At 41.7% G+C, this 21,737-nt stretch overlaps 1 protein-coding gene across 1 annotated transcript in view; it reads left to right on the top strand.

Moving 5' to 3' along the window:
• ADGRB3 (adhesion G protein-coupled receptor B3) overlaps nucleotides 1-21,737 on the top strand; it is a 1,794,610-nt gene that overhangs the window by 545,441 nt on the left and 1,227,432 nt on the right. The window contains exon 2 of the mRNA XM_029595665.1: nucleotides 831-941. Within this exon, the coding sequence (XP_029451525.1) occupies nucleotides 831-941 (111 nt within the window). The remainder of the gene's footprint in view (nucleotides 1-830; nucleotides 942-21,737) is intronic.

The raw sequence follows: 21,737 nt of genomic DNA, 5'->3' as shown, positions 1-21,737 counted from the left end.
TCTAAACAAACATGGCCAGTTCAGGGCTTACTATTAATTATAATATAAATTAAAAATAAAATAAATATATAAATATTTATTGATGATTAGAGTCCATAATCAAACTATGGGTCTTATTTCATAAGAACTGTGACTAGTTCTGTGCCTATGGAAAAAAAAATCTTTATTGAATAAGGTCCTGTTTTTGCAACATGATATAAAAAGTAATGGCCACTATTCAGTAAAATTTAATCATATCAATGTCTGAGATGTTCAGCCCAGATTATTTTTTGTGCTAGAACAAAAGTTATTTGATCCAATCCAAGAGATTTACTCATCTGCATATTTTTTGTATGACTTTACAGTTCAAAGAATGCCAAGCACTTAGGTTCTGTGGCTGTTCTGAATTTTTATTTGAAAAAAAAAATTGCCAGTTGACTGCCACTTCTTTCCTATATGTATTGAAACAGTATTAATTCATTTGTTCTCCCACTAGTATAAAATTACCTCTAGCAGATCAACAGTTAATACTCTAGGGGTGAGTCTCCTGCTATTACTTACACTGCATTGAAATTGACAAAGAAAAGCCACTCTTTTATTAGTCAGTTTTAAGAAACTAAAGGAATAAAATTGTATCCTGAAAGAATCTATGTTTAATGCTCTACTGACATGCCTTTAAGTATTTTCTAACACCAGACTTATAGTGTAGTAAGAATAAAAGGATGTTAACTACCATAAATTGTATAAAATTAAACTTAAGGTCTGTTGAGGAACATATTGCATGAGAAAGTAATGTAACGTTTGAGAAATGTCTACACACAAGCTTTCATAAACCTTTATTCTGTCTTTAGAATTTGGAATGATGGGAGATCATACAGTTAAAAGTCAGCGACCACGATCTGTTCATGAGAAAAGGGTCCCTCAGGAGCAAGGTGATGCTGCTAAATTTATGGCACAAACTGGTAATACATTAGTTACATTTTTTCTACTTGCTGTTATTAATTCTAGCAAAATCACTGCATGCCTCCATAATCCTCTGCATATCTGTCAGTTTTCTAAGCTGATATATATTTTTTTTATTATTATTTTTGAGCCATTTCTTTTTCTTTTTTTCCCACCAGTTAAAGTCCATAAATAAAGTAGCTGAGAACTGGTTAGAACACATAAACATGCATTGTGACCGTGGATAATGAGGCATTGACTGTAGTGTGAACATGGGTTTCTTTAGCGATGACATTTTGGAAGAAAAGCAAAGCTTAGCTTGAAAATGTATTTATTACTGTTGATTAAAATGGAATAAATCTAAACACAATTTTTTTTGTGTACAAAATTAATTTTGATCCTATAGAGCAGTGTTAAGGAAACCCATTAGTATTTTTCATATAAATACATTTAATATTTGCCTTTAATCATTTCTCATTACTTTCCTCTTTGAGAATATGTTCATATTGCATGCTTTGTATCATTAGACATAATGGACAATCTAAACACGTTAACTAACTACATTCATTAATTAAACTTGGTCAAATGCAAAAAATTACATTCTCTGGTTCTAGTGTTCAGTACCAAAATATAAATGTAGCTAATTATCATGTACAAGCCGTAAAGCCCGTTAAAACGGGCTACATCCCTCTGTCTCTCACCTCCCCCTCATTCTCTCTCCCCTCACTCTTCACCACCCCCCTCCCGCACCCACTCCTCTCCACCCTCCCTCTCCTCACTCAGTCCCCCCTCTCCCTCACTCCCTCCTCTCCCTCACTCCCTCCCACTCAGTCCCCCCTCTCCCTCCCTCCCACTCAGTCCCTCCCTTCACCCACCTCCATTTCCTCCCGGCGCCGTAAGCGCGACTTCCCGCAACCCTCACCCGGCTCCATTGACTCCTCCCGCTCCTGCCGGCAGATCTCGGGGGGGGGTGTCACTCCCGCCGCGCGGCAGTGACCCCCGCGAGATCTGCCGGCAGATCTGGGGAGGAGAAGTAGCGGCACCGCGCGCGCGCGGCGCCGCTGCTTCTCCTCCCGCTCCTGCCGGCAGATCTCAGGGGGCGCGGGAGTGACACCCTCCCCCCCCCCGAGATCTGCCGGCAGATCTGGGGAGGAGAAGTAGCGGCGCCGCGGCGTCTCCTCCCGCTCCTGCCGGCAGATCTCGGGGGGCGCGGGAGTGACACCCTCCCCCCCCCGAGATCTGCCGGCAGATCTGGGGAGGAGAAGCAGCGGCACCGCGCGCGCGCGGCGCCGCTGCTTCTCCTCCCGCTCCTGCGGCCCCACCGCCATTTTTTTTTTCCTGATCGACGTCCTTGCCCGCACATGCGCAGTAGAGCTGCGCTCTACTGCGCATTTGCGGGCCGTCGGTCACAGGCCATTTATAAGGTAGATTATTTGGATGTGAAAAACATTGCATTTTGTGTGTGAACGTGTGTGGCACACAGGTGAGCGGGAGCTGTGATGATATAGCAGCAGAACTATAATGAAATAAGTATTAAAAAACAAACAAATGTGCAGCCAATAAACAATAATTGGAAAAATAAGACTGAAAAAATATATATATACATCTGTATTGGTAGCTTTTTATTGTCTTCCCTAGTATTCTACTTGATTCATCTAGAAACTTAAATTAACTACATAAGGCACTCATGCAGGTAAATCCTATGGAAAATTCAATGGCATATATTGCAGCAACTTTCAAAAGTCCACTTACAAAGATAAAATGCATTTACATGTGCAAAACCCTCTGCTCAGTAAGGTGAAGTTTAAAAGCCTAATGCATGCTTGTACCGAGAGGATTTTAAAAGTCTCCGAGATACGTGGGTGTCTCCTGCAGTGCGCACATCTAGGAGGTTTTCAAAAAGGGTTGAGGTACCGGTGTGGTCTGGGCAGGCAATGGGTGTTTCTGGATTTTAGATTAACCTAAAATGTGTGCATAAATACTGATGTGACCTGGTGCATATCAGGGCTCCATGCCTCATAACTTTACTTCTGCTATGGATGCTGTATAAGTTAAAATTTAAAGAAAACTATGCAGATCTGGAGGATTTTAAGGGATCAGGGCTAACTGGAGGGTATGTAGGCTATCAAACCAAGGGCAGTTGGAGGACCTACATGTTAACTCGGTGAACTGGGAATGGTGTCGGCGTGCATCCCTTTAAAAATTCCCCAATGTATGCGGTAAAAATTGGATTTGCGCACCCATGCGCATTCCCAATTAAAATTTGGGCACATGTGCACAAGGCCAGGCTCTTTTTTAACATGTGCACATATACACAGGCAAGTTACAAAACAGCGACATCCCTGGGCACAAGCTGATGCATTGTGTGCTCATGTACGTCCTCGCGCCAGTTTGAAAGTTACCGTCAATTTGCATAAACGTAAGCGCGTAACCATGTTACATATGCACTTTTACACGCACTCAGCCCCGGGATATTTTAGTACAGCCAATGCTGTGCATAAAAACCATAGATGGAAACTTTTAAACAGGTGCGCAGGAGCACATTTTATTTATTTATTTAGTTAGTTAGTTAACAATTTTATATACCGACAACCGTTTGCACATCGTATCGGTGTACATTTAACTCAAAACATAGTAGGCATAGCCTTTACATGGAACAGTAACTATAACAATTAAAGTTGTGAGGTATTACAAGAGCAAAGGTATTGCGAGAGACAAAGTAAACAAAAATTATAATAGTTGTGAACAAATGTACAGTATATTTACAAGAGAGTATATTTACAAGAGAGTCAAACAGTCATCTGGACAAATGGTTTTCATACATTATATGGAGGGAGTAGAGGGAGGGTAGGCTTGTTGAAAGAGCAATGTTTTTAGTTTCTTTTTGAATTTTGGTGTGGATGTTTCTGTGCGGAGATCTGGAGGGAGAGAGTTCCAAAGAGTGGGGGCGGCGAGGTAGAAAGCTCTGTTCTTTGTTTGGATTAGCTTGTAGGGTTTGATAGAGGGGGAACGGAGTGTTCCTTGGAGGGCAGGACGTGTGGATCTAGTGGAGGTGCGAGGAAGGAGTGGGGAGCAGAGCCAATTGAAGTTTTCATTGGTGATACTTTTGTGAATGAGGGATAGAGTTTTGAAGAAGATATGTGATTGGATAGGTAGCCAGTGGAGTTCAATGAGCGTAGGAGTGATGTGATCTTTTTTTCTAGTGTTGGTGAGGATACGTGCGGCAGCGTTCTGTAGGAGTTGTAAAGGTTTGGTGTGGCTGGAGGGGAGGCCGAGGAGGAGAGCATTACAGTAATCGATTTTGGAAAGGATGATAGATTGGAGTACCGAGCGAAAGTCAGAGAAGTGCAGGAGGGGTCTGAGTTTTTTGATAGTTTGTAGTTTAAAGTAGCAGTCACTTAAGATAGCTTTGATGTGGGGTTTGAATGAGAGTTGATTATCAAGGAGAACACCAAGGTTACGGATGTGGGGGTGGACGGTAGTGGAGAAGTAGGATGGGGGAGGAGAAGGAAGGGGTAGTTTAGAGGAAATGATAAGGAGTTTAGTCTTTTGGGGGTTAAGAGCAAGATGCATGTCAGTGAGGAGTTTGTTGATGGCAGTCAGGCATGATTCCCAGAGAAGGGGAAGAGGATTCCCAGAGAAGGGGAAGAGGATTTGCACATCATCTGCGTAGATGAAGTGTTTGATGCCAAGATTAGTGAGGAGGGTGGTGAGAGGAAGCATGTAAATGTTAAATAAGGTAGAGGAAAGAGAAGAGCCCTGGGGAACGCCCTGATCCAGTTTGATGGCATCAGATTCGTTGTTATCAAGGAGAACTGTGAATTGGCGATTTTGTAGATAGGATTTCAGCCAGGAGAGTGCGATTCCAGTGATACCAATACAATAATGTGCACACGTTTGCCAGCTCGGGACAGGGATGTGGCCATTTTATAAAATATGAGCTTAAATGCGCATATGTTATAAAATAGACTGAACATGCACACGTGTGCGTAATTTTAAGTGGGTGCATGCCTATGCGCGCAAATGCCGTTTCTACCACAAAAGTGTGTGTGTGTGTGTGCGGGGGGAGGGGGGATCTTAATCCATATGCGCGCCGACGCAATTGCCTGTTTTTCCAGTTCATTCCCAGTTCACCCAGGCAAAGGATATGAGTTCCGAGCCCCCTTACTTCAATAGCCCTCCTTCTTCCCTGTTAGCCCCGACCCTTAAAACATCACTGATCTGTGAAGTTTCTTTTGTTGACTTACACGCCAACTATAGCAGAAGTAAAGTTATGCGACAGAGAGCCCCAGAACGCCCTTCTGCACATAAGTATTTATGCTCTGGGTTCATTGAGAAATCCAGGAACACCCATGTCCCAGCCCGACCACACCAATGCCCTACCCCTCTTACGGAAATAATTGTTGTGTGTGTAGCAGGAGATACACACGTATCTGGTGGCTTTTCAAATCTACTCGGCATGAACCAGCCCAGCATATTCTCATCTCTTCCAGTTTTGGCGCATGCCAGGCTTTTAAAATTCACCTAATAGTGGGTAAAAGTATTCCTTTCTGTTTAACATAGAAAGTCTAGATGCAGAAACCCCACTGATTGCCACACAATCTTTCATTTTACAGCGGGGCACGGGGAAGATTTTGCTTTAATTTACTGTTATGTCGGGAACCCAGAGTTACATTGCAGCTGGAGAGAACACACATCACATGTTCAATGCTATCCCAAGTCAGACATGCAACCGAGTGCTCTGCTAAACATGAGTCACTTCCAGAGCTCCTTGATTCATACCCCATGCAAAGATCCACTCTGAACTTAATACAATCTAAAAGACTTAAAATGAATGGAGGAAAATACAATTTTCTGGCATCTTTTATATTCAGAAAAATAAGAGATTATCTAAAACTCCTACCCAATGAGAAGGCACAACAAATTTAGCTAGCCTCTCTCCAATCCAAGTAGAATAGATGTGCTTCATGATAGAAACATATAACTAAAAACAAGATAATAGCATTCCACGTTTATTCCTACATACTTCTGAATCTGGAGACAGAATGCACCATAGAATTAGGACTTTTGATTATCAATGATAAACAGCAATTGCATTAGCCCAACTTCCCTAAAGTTCTCACAAAGGAAGAGTCTGGCAACTATTACAGCACATGCAAGATTGAAAGTTAGCTTTGTACAGCACTTAAATGAAATTCACCCAAATTAAAAGCAAGACAAATTCCAGCAGAAATATTCAACGTAGGTAATGTTTCTTTTCCTTTTATTTTGTTTAAATATTTACTCACATGGTTAAATTATTTCTTCTATTTTGTATAGTTTTATCAATTATTGATTGATGAGACTTCATTATTTTTATCGTTCTCTCTGTGTGGCAGCAATTTCACAATTTGTAAGATATATTGGACTTCGCAAAATACACTGAACCAAATGTTGCACAATAAGATTTCTTTACTGCTAACCATAGTAAAGAAACTGTCCTCAAAGAACTACCTTCACATGTTGGTACACAGTTTTTGAACAGGAAATCCAAGCATGCTAGAAAGGGAACACTTTAAGAGCCTAATTTACTAAGTTTATTTTTTTCCCCCATTCTGTACCTATAGAAGAAAAGCTTACTAAATCAGGTCCTTTGTTAGACTATGGATCACATCCTGCCATCTGCTGACTCCCAGGAGCAATTCCTGTGTTTGAAGTCAGCTGTAGCCTGAAACTCAAAGAAGAGACTTTATTCCAACTAGTACATAAGTAAAATGAGTTTTATGGTCTGTATCTAATCATCTCCAACTGAATGAGTATTCGTATTTCAAAACTATATTGCCACAAAATTTGCAGCCCGGTGCTTTGTGTTTGTTAACAGTGTTGGCAGTGATGCAGCAGTTCCGAGTGGTGATTTAATGCTTAAGAACTTTTAGGAAGGTTCATACATCACTCATTATACTAGGCCTGTCATCAGCTGCTGGTATCAGTTGCTAACTTTCAAAAACAAAGGTGAATTTTAAGACCTGTATGTGGGAGCACATGTACTCACGATTTCCGGCTCACACACATGGACGCAGTGATTTTATAACATGCACACGTATATGCACGCATGTTATAAAATTGGCTAATCATGCCTACATGTATGCACAATTTTACATTGACATGCGCATCTGTATGTAAATACCATCTCAATAGTGTACCTGTTTCCCCAGTTTGTTCCCAGTTTGTCCCAGTAAAGGAGAGGACTTCCTAAACCTCTTAGCTAACTTGCCTTCCTTTTACCCTCCTAGCCCCGACCCCTGCAACCCCGCTGACTAGCATAGTTTGTTTTGCTTCATGACATACACACCGTCCATAGCAGAAGTTACGAGGATAGGGATCCTGGTGCGGGGTGGTGTGTGTAAATACTTTTGTGCTGATTTCATTCATATTTCCTGGAATGCCCATGCCTTGCCCAAGACCTGCCCATGCCCCACTCCTTTTATAAAAAGAATGTATTCGCATACCAGGAGATATGTGCGTACCCAAGCACCTCATAAAATCCGTGCGGTGTGCGCTAGGCTGATATATGCGAGTATCTCCTGCCTTTGGCAAGTGTAGGGCTTTTAAAATTCACACAATAAGTTTTAATTGAATTTTCATAAATAAACTATTGCAAATCTTGTGCCTCTCCTAATCAAGCCCTGACAAAATTCCCATATTCTGAGAGGTATTATGTTAAAAACAAATATTTAATATAAGTGTGGAATATAAGTAGAAAACTTCTTATACTTCAGACTTAATCAATTTTGTTATATCAAAGACCTCAAAACTCATTGGGGTAGATTTTAAAAATTTGCGCGATCGCGTACTTTTGTTCACGCACCAGGCGCGAACAAAAGTACGCTGGATTTTATAAGATATGTGCATAGCCGCGCGTATCTTATAAAATCCGGGGTCGGCGCGCGCAAGAGGGTGCACATTTGTGCAACCTGCGCGCGCCGAGCCCAGCGCGCGCTACCTGTTCCCTCCGAGGCCGCTCCGATTTCGGAGCGGCCTCAGAGGGAACTTTCCTTCGCCCTCCCCCCACCTACCCCTCCCTTTCCCTACCTAACCCACCCCCCGGCCCTATCTAAAAACCCCCCTTACCTTTGTTGGCAGATTTACGCCTGCTAAAAGCAGATGTAAATCTGCGCGCGCCAGCGGGGTGCTGGCGCGCCATCACCCGACCCGGGGGCTGGTCCGGAGGCCTCAACCACGCCCCCTGGCCAGCACCATGCCCCCGGGCCCGCCCCCGAAACGCTGCGTCATGCCCCCGAAACGCCGCGTCATTTCGGGAACGCCCCCGACATGCCCACTCCCTGCCCCTTTTATGAAGCCCCGGGACTTACGCGCATCCCGGGGCTCTGCGCACGCTGGCGGCCTATGCAAAATAGGCGCGCCGGCACGCGAGAGCCCTGCGCGCATAAATCCGGCTGGATTTACGCGCGCAGGGCATTTAAAATCCTCCCCATTGTATTGGTCATCAAGAACTGTATTTAAAATGAAGTCTTCCAAAGCTTATAGCTAGTGCAGTAGCCTGCTCTACTTCATTTCCTCTTTACCTGTTCAAATTTGTAAAGCTCTAATGGCTATAGATGAATAGTTTTCAAATATGAAACCAGAGCACACAGAATAAAGAGATTATTTGTGACAATGGGCCTTATTTTCCAGACGGATCGCACATGATAAGGGACGTTTTGCACGTGAAAAGTCCCTTATTGCGTGCGATACCAAGATGGGGGCGGAGTTGGCCCCGGAAGAGGAGGAGTCGGGGCGTCACTGGGGCCAACTCTGTGAAGGCGCCGCGGACGACGAAAAGGTAAGGCCCTTTTCGCGTCCAAGTTCGCGCCCAATAGCTTCACCTTCTATGGTGGTGCTATTGGGTGCGAAACCGGCAGCGATCGCACCGCGGCAGTGCGATCGCTGCCGGCTAGCGCAGGACCGCCACCCGGGTCGACCCCCCGCCCCTCATTACCTAAAGTATCGCAGGCCTGTGATACTTTAGAAAATGAGGCCCAATGTTTTTTTAAAATATTGAATTTAGCATTTAACATCCATTAAATTCATGTTAACATAGGAACATTATAATGACAGCAGAAAAAGACCAAATGGACCATCCAGTCTGCCCAGCAAGCTTCTTATGGTAGTAACTGCCACTCTGTGCAGGGTACCCCCAAGCCTTATGCTACGGGTAGGTAATGTTAAAAAGCATAACCAATCAACTGTCAAACCCATAATAAAATTACTGCTAGCATCATTTTTACAGGCTGAGCAGCCCTCCTGATAATATATAAAATGCTTCTGCTTGAACATGCTTTCCTTTTGGACTTGACCATAGAAGCAGTCCTGCACTTTTTTCCTAATGTGCTAGACTATAAAAGTTAGGGCTCAGCGTTGGTTGCAATCTGAATCCAATTCTCCCATTTCGCCCCCCCCCCGCTGTTGAAGCAGAGAGGGCTGTTGCAGTTGCATTAAAATCATGAAAGATAATTGGTTAAGGGTAGAAATTCCCCATGCTTTCTGTTAAGGGTAGTGTCTGCCACTCCATGCTACTTACCTCCTGTGTACCCTTTTCTTAATTTCCAACTCTAGACTTTAGAGTTTATCCAATGCCTTTCTTAATTTGTTTATTGTTTTCTTCTTCACCACCTCTTCCAGAAGGGAATTTCAGGCATCCACCACCTTCTCCATGAAGAAATATTTAATGATGTTGGTTCTGAGTTGTCTCCCCTAAAGTTTCATATCATGATCCCTAGTTCTACTGTTTGTTTTCCTCCAGAAAAGGATTGAGGAATATGTATCATTAAAACAATGCAGGTATCTGAAGGAATGCATCATATTTCCCCTGCACATCCTCTCTTCCAGGGTATACATATTCATATCCTTCAGCCTTTCCTCTTCCGATACAGACCCCACACCATTTCCGTTGCCCTTCTCTGGACCACTTCCATATTATCTCCATCCTTTTTCACATATGGTCTCCAGACCTGAACATTAGGGATGTGAATCGTTTTTTGACGATTTAAAATATCGTCTGATATATTTTAAATCGTCAAAAAATCGTTAGGGCCACGATACAATACCAATTCCCCCGATTTATCATTAAAAAATCGTAAATCGGGGGAAGGGGGAGGGCAGGAAAACCGGAACACTAAAACCCCCTAAAACCCACCCCCGATCCTTTAAATTAAATCCCCCACCCTCCCGAAACCCCCCCCCCCCAATGCTTTAAATTACCTGGGGATCCGGCGGTGGTCCAGAACAGCGGCGGTCCGGAACGGCCCCCTCAATAGAATCGTGTTGTCTTCAGCCGGCGCCATTTTTCAAAATGGCCGCCGCAATATGGCGGCGGCCATAGACAAAAACGATTCGACACAGGAGGTCGTTCCGGACCCCCGCTGGACTTTTGGCAAGTCTTGTGGGGGTCAGGAGGCCCCCCCAAGCTGGCCAAAATTTTCCTGGGAGTCCAGCGGGGTTCCAGGAGCGATTTCTTGCCGCAAATCGTTTTCGTACGGAAAATGGTGCCGGCAGGAGATCGACTGCAGGAGGTCGTTCAGCGGCACCATATTGCGGCGGCCATTTTGAAAAATGGCGCCGGCTGAAGACAACACGATTCTATTGAGGGGGCCATTCCGGACCGCTGCCGTTCTGGACCACCGCCGGATCCCCAGGTAATTTAAAGCATTGCGGGGGGGTTCGGGAGGGTGGGGGATTTAATTTAAAGGGTCGGGGTGGGTTTTAGGGGGGTTTAGTGTGCCGGCTTATGATTTTAACGATTTTTCACGATAGTTTACACACCCAAACGGCAACAATACGATTCCCTCCCCCTCCCAGCCGAAATCGATCGTTAAGACGATCGAGGACACGATTCACATCTCTACTGAACATAGTACTTCAGGTGAGACCTCACCAAGGACCTGTACAAAGGCATTATCACCTCCTTTCTCTTACTGGTTATTCCTCTATCTATGCAGCCCAACATTTTTCTGTCTTTATGTATCGCCTTGTCACATTGCTTTGCTGTCTTCAGATCATCAGAAACTAACATCCCAAGGTCCCACTTCAGTCCATGTACATTATTCTTTCACCATCAGCACCCCCATCACATGCCTCTGTACTCCTTGGCATTGAATTCCAGCTGTGAAGTCTTTGACCACTCTTCAAGCTTTCTTAAATAATTTTTCATTCTTTCTATTCCTTCAGGTGTGTCTACTCTGCTACAGATCTTTGTATCATCTCTAAATAGACAAACTTTGGGGGTCATTTATCAAAGTGCTTTATGGTATTTTCACATGCAAAATATGCCTTAATGTATGCAAAAGCACCATAATGTTTGGTGTGATATTTTTATATCTCTATGGGAGGCCCATCTAGTAACTCGAGGTGAGGTTTAGGTATTAGTGTATCTTAATACAAATTGCAATAACTTTGTGATATGATATATTTCCTACATACAACCACGAGAGAGAGAGAGAGAGAGAGAGAGAGAGAGAGAGAGAGAGAGAGAGAGAGACTAGCTATAATACTCTCATGCTAGATATCTCTATGGGAGGCCCACCTAGCAACTCAAAGTGAGGTTTAGGTATTAGTGTAGGGGTTAGGGGCCACTTTCACATTCAAAGTGAGACGTATGAACAGAACAGTGCTCTCTTGTGAAGATTTGATGACCTTCGGAGTGAGGAAACTCACCCAAAGATGAGATTTGTGCAATGTTCTCTCAACCTAGCTTGATGGACTCTCTACCTGGGTAACATCAAGCTAGGTTGAGAGAACATTGCACAAATCTCATCTTTGGGTGTTTCCTCACTCCGAAGGTCATCAAATCTTCACAAGAGAGTTCTGTTCGTACATCTCATTTTGAATGTCAAAGTGGCCCCTAACCCCTACACTAATACCTAAACCTCACTTTGAGTTGCTAGGTGGGCCTCCCATAGAGATATCTAGCATGAGAGTATTATAGCTAGTCTCTCTCTCTCTCTCTCTCTCTCTCTCTCTCTCTCTCTCTCTCTCTCTCTCTCTCTCGTGGTTGTATGTAGGAAATATATCATATCACAAAGTTATTGCAATTTGTATTAAGATAATGCTTCACATAGGTATTAGCATAAACTGCTTTATTACCATAAAACACACCTCTTTTCCTATCGCATGCAATATTTAGTGCATTTTTATAAATCCAGGCCTTTATTTTCTATCTCTTTCACAATTTTGCTCACAAAGATATTGAACAGATCCGGTCCCAAAACCAATCCCTGTGGCACTCCTCTTAACACGGTTCTCTCTTCAGTGTAGTTTCCATTTACCATTATACACTGTTTCATGTCAGTCAACCAATTTGTAGTTTACTCCACCACCTTGGTGCTGAGCCCCAAGCTTCTCATTTTATTCACTAGCCTCCTATGTTGGATGGTATCAAAAGCTTTGCTGCAATCCAAGTCAATAACATCGAGCACTCTTCTTTGATCCAATACTCTAGTCACCCAATCTAAAAAATCAATCAAATTTGTCTAAAGGACCTTCCCCTAGTGAATCCATGCTGCCTCGGATCCAGCAATCCATTGGGGTTTAGATATTTCACTATCCTTTCCTTCAGCAGTGTCTCCATTAATTTTCCCATCTTCGAGGTGAGGTTAACTGGCCTGTAGTTTCCAGCCCCCTCTCTGCTACTGCTCTTGAGAAGTGAGACCACCACCACTCTTCTCCAGTCACAAAGCATCACTTCCATTTCCAGGGATCTATTGAACAGATCTTTCAGTAGAACTGCCATTAAATCTCTGATCTCTCTCAATATCCTGGAATGTACTCATCAGGCCCCATGGCCTTCACCACTTTCAGTTTTCTTAGCTCTTCCCATACATTCTCTTCTGTAAATGCAGTTTAATGTATCCCATCGCCATCTTTGGTCATCTCAACCAACAATGGTCCTTCTCCAGGGTTTTCATTTGTGAATACTGATCTGAAGTATTTGTTTAATATTTCTGTCATTTCTTCATCTCTCTCCACATATTGTTCCTTGTCATCTTTCAATTTCGCTATACCACTTTGGGCCTCCCTTCTTTCTCTAATATATCTGAAAAATGTTTTGCCACCCCATTCTACCTCTTTGGCAATCCTTTCTTCTGCTTCACCTTTTGCTTTCCTGATTTCTTTCTATGTCTTTCTCAGTTTCACCAGGTATTCTTCCCTGAATTCTTCTATTTGGGATCGTATATAATTCTTAACGCTGTTCTTTTTGCTTTCATTATTTCAGTCACCTCCTTTGAGAACCAGATCAGTTTCTTTCTCCTCTTAACTCAAAATATTGGCAATACTCATGCCAATATTGCAAAATATCAAGATCCAGTATCAATTACATTCTTTTAAATAATCCAATCTCCCCATTTAGCATTGTTTGCAGTGTTTAAATGGGAATTAATTTTCTTCTTTGTATATGTAACTAAAGTCTAAAAAATATTTGGACCAATAATTATATGTGATCCAGATTGCAGTAAAACCTAACATTAAATTTACTTCTTGGTAGTTTGATGGTCCATTTAACTTGCTAGCAACACTAACTCTGGAAGTAGTACTATTTAAAACAATGTGATTAATATCAGATTCTATTTTTGATGATTTATAAGCAGTGCATTTTATTTGGAGACTATTTTGTGGTGATTTTCAAAATATTAAGATCCAACATGGAAAAAACATTAATGTGTTATATTGTATGCAAATTCATGTAAAAAGCTCATTAATATTAAAATAAGAGTAACATAGATTGTGATTTATTTTGTGATCCATGATCATCTTTTGAAAATTTACTGCACCACAAAGCAGATGATGTACTAAAGTGTGTTGATGTTTGCATAAGTGCTTAAATGCATTCAAAGTGCTTTTCATGCATGCAGTCAAATGAATGCATTTTAAATTGCTTTTGGGAATATCAATGCAAAATGTAACCAAAAAGTCATTAGATGCAAAATTATGCAAATCAATTTATTTTGTATGAGTGCATAGTACAATAATGTATGTTTTAAAAAGTGTAAACATCAACACAGACACATTAACATTTTAAGTATCAACGTTCCACAAGTGGAACATTTTTTCATATACTTTTAATTACTTGCACATTTTTTTATACCATATTTATACCATATTTGGGTCCAGTTAAATAAGATATGTAAAAAGGAGCATCAGGAAATAATTCCTTCAATGAGCAGGATCTAAAAAGTTAAATTGAGAAACTCATCTTCATTTCTGGGAGGTTTACTTAAATGTTTTGAGTTAGCACTGTATTTACATGCTAACTCTAATAGAAGAAAATTAACTTCTAAGTGATTTACAAGTCATTAACATGGACAATTAAAGCAAGCTAATTAAGGTGCATTTACAACACATATTAATGCAATTTAGAATGTTGGATATTAGTGGTGTAATTTATTTCCCCCTAAGGCCATCAGCAGGTTAATACATCTGCTGATGCTCTCAGGTACCCCCACCCCAATCCATGTAGGTCTGAGGTCACTCCCCTTGGCCCAACCCAATCCTCCTAAAAATATTGGCCTCTTGTGCCCATGCTACACCTGCCCTATCATTATTTCTCTTCTCCCACCCTCTCCCAATAATATGGATACTGGGAAACCAGGGCCCTTGCCTGACTTTGCAAGCAATTCGATCCCTCAGCCTTCTCTACCGCAGTGCAAACTTAGGTCTTCAGAGGCAATTTTGATGTTCAATTTATCCTGTTCTCCCAGTACCAAAATTCAAAATAGTGTCAGCTAACTCGTATTTCCCCTTTACCTTTCAAAATGGAACAGGCTGACCCTCAGGTCTCCTATGCCCATTACTTCTATTTCTGAAGATCTTGGCTTGCCATTCAGTATAATGGAAGGTCAACATTTTTCAAAATCAAGTGAGAGTCAGGGTTTGGGCCAGAGCAGAACGTCCCAGACCCTCAGTTGGATAAGCTTGGGTTACCTGAGGATTTGAGAGAGGCCTGATTTTTTTAGATTAAAAAGGATTTTGGTCTTGGGGAAGGACAAATTTATGGATATTTGCCCTTTTAAAGGTAGTGGCCCACTGTTTAGAGAATCCCACAGGAATGAATTTGTGCTAAAACAGTGCATTAATGTGCCATTTCTCATGGCTTAATAAATAGGTTCCTAAGTTAATATGATCATGATTACCTTTGAAGGAGAGAAAGAAATGTAGAACCCACCTAGCTGCAAAATGTGTAAGAAGAATAAATGTTAGTGGTGCTGGTGACTGGGATATACTAATATTAATCCATTACAAAAATCATATAAGCAGCCTGCTGAAATAATAACATCTCTACAGAAGTCTCTATTTTGACTCATGCTTAGTAGTAGGAATGCCCAAGACTGAAGCATTTCAGCAGAAAACATACTTTCAATGTCATCTTTGCCAAACAACCCTAGTCATATCAGAAAAGAAAAGCAAGTATACCATTCCATTACCTGTGAATTATTTTATGTCCCACATAACTAATTTACATACCTTCATTACAATCAAAATATGAGAAAGAAACTTGTTTTTTTGTTGAGTTGAGTCCTTATTGTAAGTGGTGATCTAAAATTTTGCATGTTTTAGAGGTAATACTTTTCAATCACTATGCTCATTTTAGCATAAAATCAGTAATCACATAGAAAAAACTTGAATGTTGAATTATTTTGAAAATGTCAACATTACATTTCTGATTTAGTTAGTTTATATAGTGCAACTGAAATTTCTGTTTAAAAGCTTCAAAAGAAAGCTTTGTAGCTCCCAAAGGGACTTGATCTATCAAAGATTTTGCCTAGTCAACATTTTTAGGCCAAAGTCTAGATGAATGAGGCTGAAATAGAGAAAAAATATTTTTATGATGTTTTATTTTTTATTTTTATATTGTACTATTGTTTTCCGATTTACAATTCCCTTTTAAAACAGATTTTTTTTTCAGAACTTTAGATATCCTCATGAAACAAAATTCTGATCTACCACTTACAAAAAGATTGTCTGAACATACAATTTAAAATATGTAGGTCTCAAGTCTACAAAATGTAAATTGCATAAATGGAAAAATATCACAAGATACATGGTCTGCAACAATTTTTCTTGTGTTGCATAAATAATATTTGGCCAACTTATTGTGCATTCAGCTCTATCCGCTGGAGATTTTTTCCTGTAAATAATATTTTGTATGTTTCTAAATTTTTGCAAACTAGAAATAGTCCTGTATAAATTCCTTCAGAAAATGATATCTTAAAGCAGTTTCTGACATCTGAATTTCTTTTTTTAAACAATGTGACCACAGAGTATGAACTGATCTTACTTATTTCTGAAAGCTCTGTCTGACTAAGACCTCAGCCATTCAATGATTTCTGGTTGCATAAGTAGTGTTTGGAGTACTATAATTCAGAATTAACAAATGAGATAAGGGCCCCAAATCATGTCACATATTCACATATTGATTATCAGGATAAATTGTCAAAGTTTTACAGATTTCCCAATGAAGATATCTCAGTGTTTTCAGTGGTAAAAAATCATTGATATAAATATGGATCAATTTTTCCACTGACATAAAATTGGTACAAAGTTTGGGTATATTTCTAGCTCTATATCACATGTATCTTTGAAATTAAAAATTTACTTGCCAATTAAGCTGCTGTCCAGTTGAGCGAGCTATCATGGCTGAGATATTCAGAGGTATAGCCACATGGCTGAATATACTTGGCTATCTTATTGTTAGCTGGATAAGTTTATCTAGATAATTATGGGACAGGCAACTGTCCTAGACTTATCTGGCTAACTCCACCACAGAAAACCCCTATGTTATCCCCCTCTTAGTCATCTAGATTCTTAGCTAGCTAAGTGGCAGTTCTCGGATGTATCCAAATATTGAAAAGCACCACTTAGCTGATTAAGTCTAAACTTAACTTGCTAAGTGGCACTGAATATCAATGTTAAGCTGTTAGAATTCACAAGCTTAACTTAAATACTATTATTTAACATTACCTCAGAACCATTAATCTGATGACCAATATATTTTACTATTATCATGGCTGTTTCAAATTTTGGTTAGATTGGTTGCTTTTCTTATAGAGGTAAAAGATTTTTTGTAACTCCATAAATGATGCCTAGAAAAAACTTTTTAGTGCATTTATATGATTTTTCTTTTTATAGGAGACAATAATGGGGCATACATAGGGATGTGCATTAGTTTGAAATGAAATTGGAAATAAAATGCAATTAAAATTTCATTTTCATTGTGTTCAAAACAAAATGATAGAAAAACAAAGAGATTAAGTTGGTTTTACATTCATTTTGGAAAAAAAGAGGAATAACAACTCAGGCTACCCCCTAAAAATTGCTAGAGCCAGGACCCTCCCCAGTCCCCACTTACCCTGACTGAAAGTGGTCCCATTGACCTGGCTGGCCTAAGGTCCAGGCCTAGGTCCAATTTTGGGATCCAGCCTGAGACCTAACAATAGGAGCAGAGTAGAGAGCCTAGGCTGAAGGACAGGTCCCATTCCCTCAGATTGGCATATACACAGGCCCAAGCAGGATGCCAGACCCCAACATGGAAAGTCAGGTCCCATTGCCGAGGCCTGGCTAGGAGCCAGTTCCTGTCAATGAGGCCTTAACATTGGGCCGAGCCCAGGACAAAATCAGGGCCTTGATCAGAGGATGGTCCTGTCACAAAGGACTTGGCCTAGGTCCAGGCCTAGGCCCAGGCCCTGGATGACACCGGGGCCTGACCTGGAGGCCAGGTGCTATCAATAAAGCCTTGGTTTAGGTCCAGGGCTAGGCCTAACGTGATGCCAGACCCAAAGGCAGGATCACCAAAGTCACAGTTTAGGCATATGCTTGGTGTATGGGCCTGACCTAGAGTTTGGGTCCCAAAACCAAAGCCTCAGTCTAAGCTGAGGCCCATGCCTGATAACAGGGCCCAGCCTGGAAGCTGTGTTCTGTTATGAAGGCTTTTGACTTTTTCCAGGCCTTTCATTAAGGCCCTGCCTAGTGGTCAGATCCCATCACCCAGTTACTAGCCTGGAAGCTGGGTCCTAGTTTGGAAGTAAGGTCAGTTCCCTGAGGAAGAGGTTTAGGCTTAGGTCACGCCCAGGCCCAGATGAAATGCCACAGCCTGGCCCGGAGATAGGGTCTCATCGCTGGGGCCTTGCCATCAATCTAGGCACAAACCCAGGCCTGAAACAGGAACCCAACCTGTGCCAGAGCTCAGCATTTGCCAGGGGCCCAGACTATGTTAGAACCTTGACCTTGGCCTAGGCCCATGTCCAAACAAAGCTGGACCCAGTCTAGAGGCTGGGTCCCTTCACCAACGATGGGGCCTCAGCTAGATGCCAGAATGCAGACCTGAGTCCAGGTTCCATTGCTTGGCCTTACCTTGGCTGAGCCCAGACCCAAGCCCAATGCTGGGGCCTGGCCCAGAGGCCAGAGCTTTGGCCTAGTCCTAGGCCCAGAGACCAGGGAAAAGGCCTTCAGTTGTCCTCTTTCATGAGATATCCTCTTTCAATGATGCCTTCCATATGGAATGTGCGCCATTTGAAAAGGATATGAGATAGACAAGGATGCTTGAAGGACTTGTCCCTGGCTTCTAGGCCTGGGACTAAGTCAATGCTGAGGCCAGTGACAGGACCTAGCCTCTGGAATGGGTCACCCCATTAGGCATGGACCTGGCCCTTGGTCTGGGTTTAGGCTGAGGCAAAGCCATTCAAGGAGATCTGGCCTCCGTTCCAGGCCCCAGCATCGGGCCTGGGACTAAGCTGAGGCCCCCAAAACAGGATCCATCTTCTGGGCTTGGCCCTGACTTTGGGTATTGGTCTGGATCTTGGCATGGGCCTGGGACAAGGTCAAAGTCTAGGTGATGGGACCCAAGCAGAAGGAATCATTTTAAGAGATTGCTAGATGGAAGAGAATAACTGAAGGCTTTGTTCCTGTCCTCTAGGACTGAGCCTGTCTTTTTTTCTGCCTAGACTGAGGCTAAGTCAGCTCTTTGGGCTGGGCCCTAATGTCAAGCTTGGGCATAGGCTGCGCCTAAACCACAGCCTGCATCCAATAAAGCCCTGCATCCAATAAAGCCCCGGCATCAGGACTGGGGCCTGAGCTTAGAACAAGGTCAATACTTCAGCTTCGGGACCGGACCTTTGGGATGGCCCATGTTCTTGGGTCTGTGCCTGTGATTGGCCTGGGCATGGACCAAGGTGAAGGCCTCGGTGCTGGGACCAAAGCTCCAAGTAAGCCCCAGGCATTTGGCCTGGGCTTGGTCAGCCAGACCCTATCTCTAAGCTTGTTATTGTATTGTACTTAGGACTGGGCTTTGGCTGATACCTCGGCCTCATCCTCAAGTCTAGGCCAAACCCTCAGAGAGAAACATTGGCCTCAAATCTGGACCTTGGCATCAGGGCTGGTTCTGGCTTGTACCTAGGCCTTGGTCTCAGCAACGGGACCCAACCTCTTGGCCAAGCCCATTATCAGGCCTGGGCATAAGTCTCAGTTTGGGTCCTCATACTAGGCCTAAGTCCAAGTCTCTGGCTGGGTCTCAACACTGGTCCTAAGCCTTTGCTGGCAATGAGACTAGGCTTCAGGTCAGGCACAAAACCTAGACCTGGGCATCAGGCAGACTACATCAACATATCCCCCATAGATGAAGTAATTGGGGGCCATAGAGATTTCTGGTCCCTAAAATTTCTGAAGTGTGGGATATATCTAGTACAAGGAGTCTTGGGATTCCTCATTTTGATTTTTGTTTTTGTTTTTTTATGTTTATTCTGTTTGTACAAACTAATAAAGTAGAATAAATATTAACTAAAACTATACCCTAGGGAAAAAAAAACCCAAAACATGAAAAAAAAAAACCCTAAGCAAAGCTAATTTTTTTCCCTGCTCATTCCTAGCCATATATATAGCCAGAATTATCAGAAATTATTTTTCTTTGGCAAAGGAATTTCAGCTCATGATAATACTATATTGACAGTGGAAATGTGTATTACACTGCTAACAATTAGAAGCAGTAGGAAAGCAGGAATTCAAAAACCAGTTGATAACTACACTTATCTTTTTCAATGTCATTTGGTTTGACATCAGTTTGTCCTTTGTGTAAATGACCTAGAACTTAAAGCTATATTTCCACATTTGAGCAAAGCTTAGCTATGTTAGAAGCATTGAAACATAGACTATGAAACAAGATAAGTAACATACAACACATCTTATTCTGTCCAGTTTCCTTTACATTGCAATTCCTTATTATCTGCTTGATTTCCATCTTGAATAACTTCCTCACAAGTATTCTCAGAAGCCTATGCATTAAAATGCTTATTAAAAGGTTTTTACACACACACAATTTTTTAATATTCACTATTGACTCTTAACTGTTAATGCAATATTTTTTTTTTGCATGCTCATTAAAATGCAACTTTGATAAGTGCATGTTACCCAAAAAGTGTAGTGTGTATGCAACTTGCATGTCAAAATCCCCTGCAGTAACTGACTTAGTGCTAGATTCGTCAAACTATTGCATGTGATAGAACGAGGGGTGTGTTTTATGGTAATAGCCTATTTATCACAATGTGTGTTTTCTTAGGGCTTTGTATAGGTAAGAACATAAGAAATTGCCATGCTGGGTCAGACCAAGGGTCTGTCAAGCCCAGCATCCTGTTTCCAACAGAGGCCAAACCAGGCCACAAGATCCTGGCAATTACCTAAACACCAAGAAGATCCCATGCTACTGTTGCAATTAATAGCAGTGGCTATTCCCTAAGTAAACTAGATTAATAGCAGTGAATGGACTTCTCCTCCAAGAACTTATCCAAACCTTTTTTGAACCCAGCTATACTAACTGCACTAACTATGTCATCTGGCAACAAATTCCAGAGCTTAATTGTGCATTGAGTGAAAAAGAATTTTCTCCAATTAGTCTTAAATGTGCTACTTGCTAACTTCATGGAATGCCCCCTAGTCCTTCTATTATCCGAAAGTATAAATAACTGATTCACATCTACTCGTTCAAAACTTCTCATGATCTTAAAGACCTCTATCATATCCCCCCTCAGCCGTCTCTTCTCCAAGCTGAACAACCCTAACCTCTTCAGCCTTTCCTCATAGGGGAGCTGTTCCATCCCCTTTATCATTTTGGTTGCCCTTCTCTGCACTTTCTCCAGTGCAACTATATCTTTTTTGAGATGCGGTGACCAGAATTGTACACAGTATTCAAGGTGTGGTCTCACCATGGAGCAATACAGAGGCATTATGATATTTTCTGTTTTATTAACCATTCCCTTCCTAATAATTCCTAACATTCTGTTTGCTTTTTTGACAGCTGCAGCACACTGAGCCAACAAATTTAAAGTATTATCCACTATGATGCCTAGATCTTATTCCTGGGTGGTAGTTCCTAATATGGAACCTAACATTGTATATTACTACAAAGTGTGTCAACATTTTGCTGTAATGCCACAATTATTGCATTATCTAAATGTGAGAGAGAGAGAGACTATCTATTAAGCTCTTGTAGTAGTTAGCTATTTATATCTCTATAGGAGATCCACCTAGTAACTCAAGGTGAGGTTTAGTTAGTAGTGTAGGTGTTAGGGGCCACTTTGACATGCAGAGTGACAAGTACAAACAGAACAGTACACTCTTGTGAAAATTTGATGTCTTTCGGAGTGAGGAAACTCATACAATAAGATTTGTACAATGTTCTCTCAACCTAGCTTGAAGTTACCCAGGTAGAGAGTCCATCAAACTAGGTTGAGAGAACATTGTACAAATATTTATTTATTTATGATTTTTCTATACCAACATTCTTGAACCAAATATCA

Source organism: Rhinatrema bivittatum, chromosome 3 (genome assembly GCF_901001135.1).
Source record: "Rhinatrema bivittatum chromosome 3, aRhiBiv1.1, whole genome shotgun sequence".
In the NCBI taxonomy this organism is placed as follows: Eukaryota; Metazoa; Chordata; class Amphibia; order Gymnophiona; family Rhinatrematidae; genus Rhinatrema; species Rhinatrema bivittatum.
Note: the sequence above shows the minus strand (reverse complement) of the source record. Positions and strands in the feature narration are given on the sequence as shown.